Genomic DNA, 1775 nt, shown 5'->3' on the forward strand with positions numbered 1-1775 from the left:
ACCCGCATTCCCGCCACCTTATTCCTGTAACCCTGCATTTCCCATTGTTAATCCACCTAGCCTGCACATCCTTGGACACTATGTGTAATTTAGCACAGCCAATCATCCTAACCTGCACTTCTCTGGACTGCGGGAGGAAATTGGAGCACCCACAGGAAACCCACGTGGACACAGTGAGAATGTGCAAACTCCGCACAGACGGTCACCCGTGGGTGAAATCAAACCCGGATCCGTGGCACTGTGAGGAAGCAGTGCTAACCACTGAGCCACTGTGCTGCCTCTCTGTGTACCATCCATAAAATGCATTGCAGAAATTCGCCATGGATAGCACCTGCTAAATCCACTTTCACATAGAAGGAAAAATGCAAGAGATGCATTGGAACATCACTACCTGCAAATTCCCATCCATGCCAAACATTGTCCTGATGTGGAAATATATCACCATTCCTTGCTGTCACTGGGTCAAAATCCTGGAATTCCCTCCCAAAAGTGTTGTGGGTTTCCCTATGGCACATGGGCTGCAGGGATTCCAATAGAAAAGTCACCACCCTCTTTTCATAGAAACATAGAAGACAGGAGCAAGAGGAAGCCATTCAGCCCTTCAAGCCTGCTCCACCATTTTTCACAATCATGGCTGATCGTCCAACTTGATAGCCTAATTCTGCTTTCTCTCCATACTTTTTGATCCCATTTGCTCCAAGTGCTATATCTAGTTGCCTCTTGAATACATTCAATGTTTTGACATCAACTACTTCCTGTGGTAATGAGTTCCACAGGCTCACCACTCTTTGGGTGAAGAAATGTCTCCTCATCTCTGTCCTAAATGGTCTACCCCGAATCCTCAGGCTGGTTCCCCAGTCCCCTGGTTCTGGGCACACCCACCATCGGGAACATCCCCCCTGCATCTACCTGTCCAGTCCTGGTAAAATTTTATAAGTCTCTATGAGATTAACCCCCTCCCTCATTCGTCTCCTGTCAATTAGAGATGGGGCCCACATCCTGTCAATAAGTAAAATAAAGTTCTGTGACCCCTGAGCTCCATCAAATTTTCCATCCACTGACAATCTTCTAGTCCTCGAAAGGCCAAACTTGGCATCAACTCATCGCAGTTTTGTTTTACTTCTTTTTTCCCACATTAGTTAATTAGTTTGATGGTTAACTGGTTTGGATTAAGCTAGTTAGCGTTAGGTGAGAGAAGAAGGCTCTCATTAAAGGTGAGGGGTTAGGTTGCAGCGAGTCGCTAGGCACCACTGGCCATCGTCGATTCCATGCGCGGTCCCAACGCGCGGCCCCGCGGCCGGCTCCGTGTGTGCGCGCGCGCTCGCGGCGGGGGCGGGCCTCCGACATCACAAGATGGCGGCCCGGAGCGGGAGTGGGGAGCGGACCCGGAGAGAGCGGCCTGGGGCCCGGCTCCAGGTTCAGCCCCAAACCGGTGACAGAGGTTTGTGTCGGGGCTGCCTGAGCCGCACGGTGCCCGAGGCCGGGATAGGCCTGAGCCTCGCCTGCCCGCTGTGCCGCCGTCGTTGCCGGCGCCGCTCAGGCAGCTGGATCCGTGTCCCCGCCGCTGGGGCCGGGCCGCTCTGGCAGCAGCAGCAGCCGGGCCGCAGGAGGAAGCAGCAGCCGGGACGGAGAAGGAGGAGGAGGAGGCTGGGTGAGGAAGCGGAGGAGGATGCAGCGGCGACGGGGCCTGATCCCGGTGAGAGCGGGAAGGACAGGGGTAGGAGCTACTGAAGTGGATGGGAGGGGATAGTCTGAGGCGGGCGGCGGGCTGCGGG

General features: G+C 54.5%; 1 protein-coding gene across 2 annotated transcripts in view; it reads left to right on the plus strand.

The window, feature by feature from the left end:
* Positions 1-1265: 1265 nt before the first annotated feature.
* The window catches only part of rnf169 (ring finger protein 169), a 34865-nt gene continuing 34355 nt past the window's right edge, over positions 1266-1775 (plus strand). Inside the window, exon 1 of one of the 2 annotated variants that reach the window (XM_048597892.1) lies at positions 1266-1696. In XM_048597892.1, coding sequence (XP_048453849.1) covers positions 1354-1696 — 343 coding nt within the window. In that variant the 5' untranslated portion in view covers positions 1266-1353. The remainder of the gene's footprint in view (positions 1697-1775) is intronic. The other variant, XM_048597891.1, reaches the window with a different exon arrangement.

The sequence above is a fragment of the Rhincodon typus genome, chromosome 6 (genome assembly GCF_021869965.1).
Source record: "Rhincodon typus isolate 14 chromosome 6, sRhiTyp1.1, whole genome shotgun sequence".
NCBI classification, from domain to species: domain Eukaryota; kingdom Metazoa; phylum Chordata; class Chondrichthyes; order Orectolobiformes; family Rhincodontidae; genus Rhincodon; species Rhincodon typus.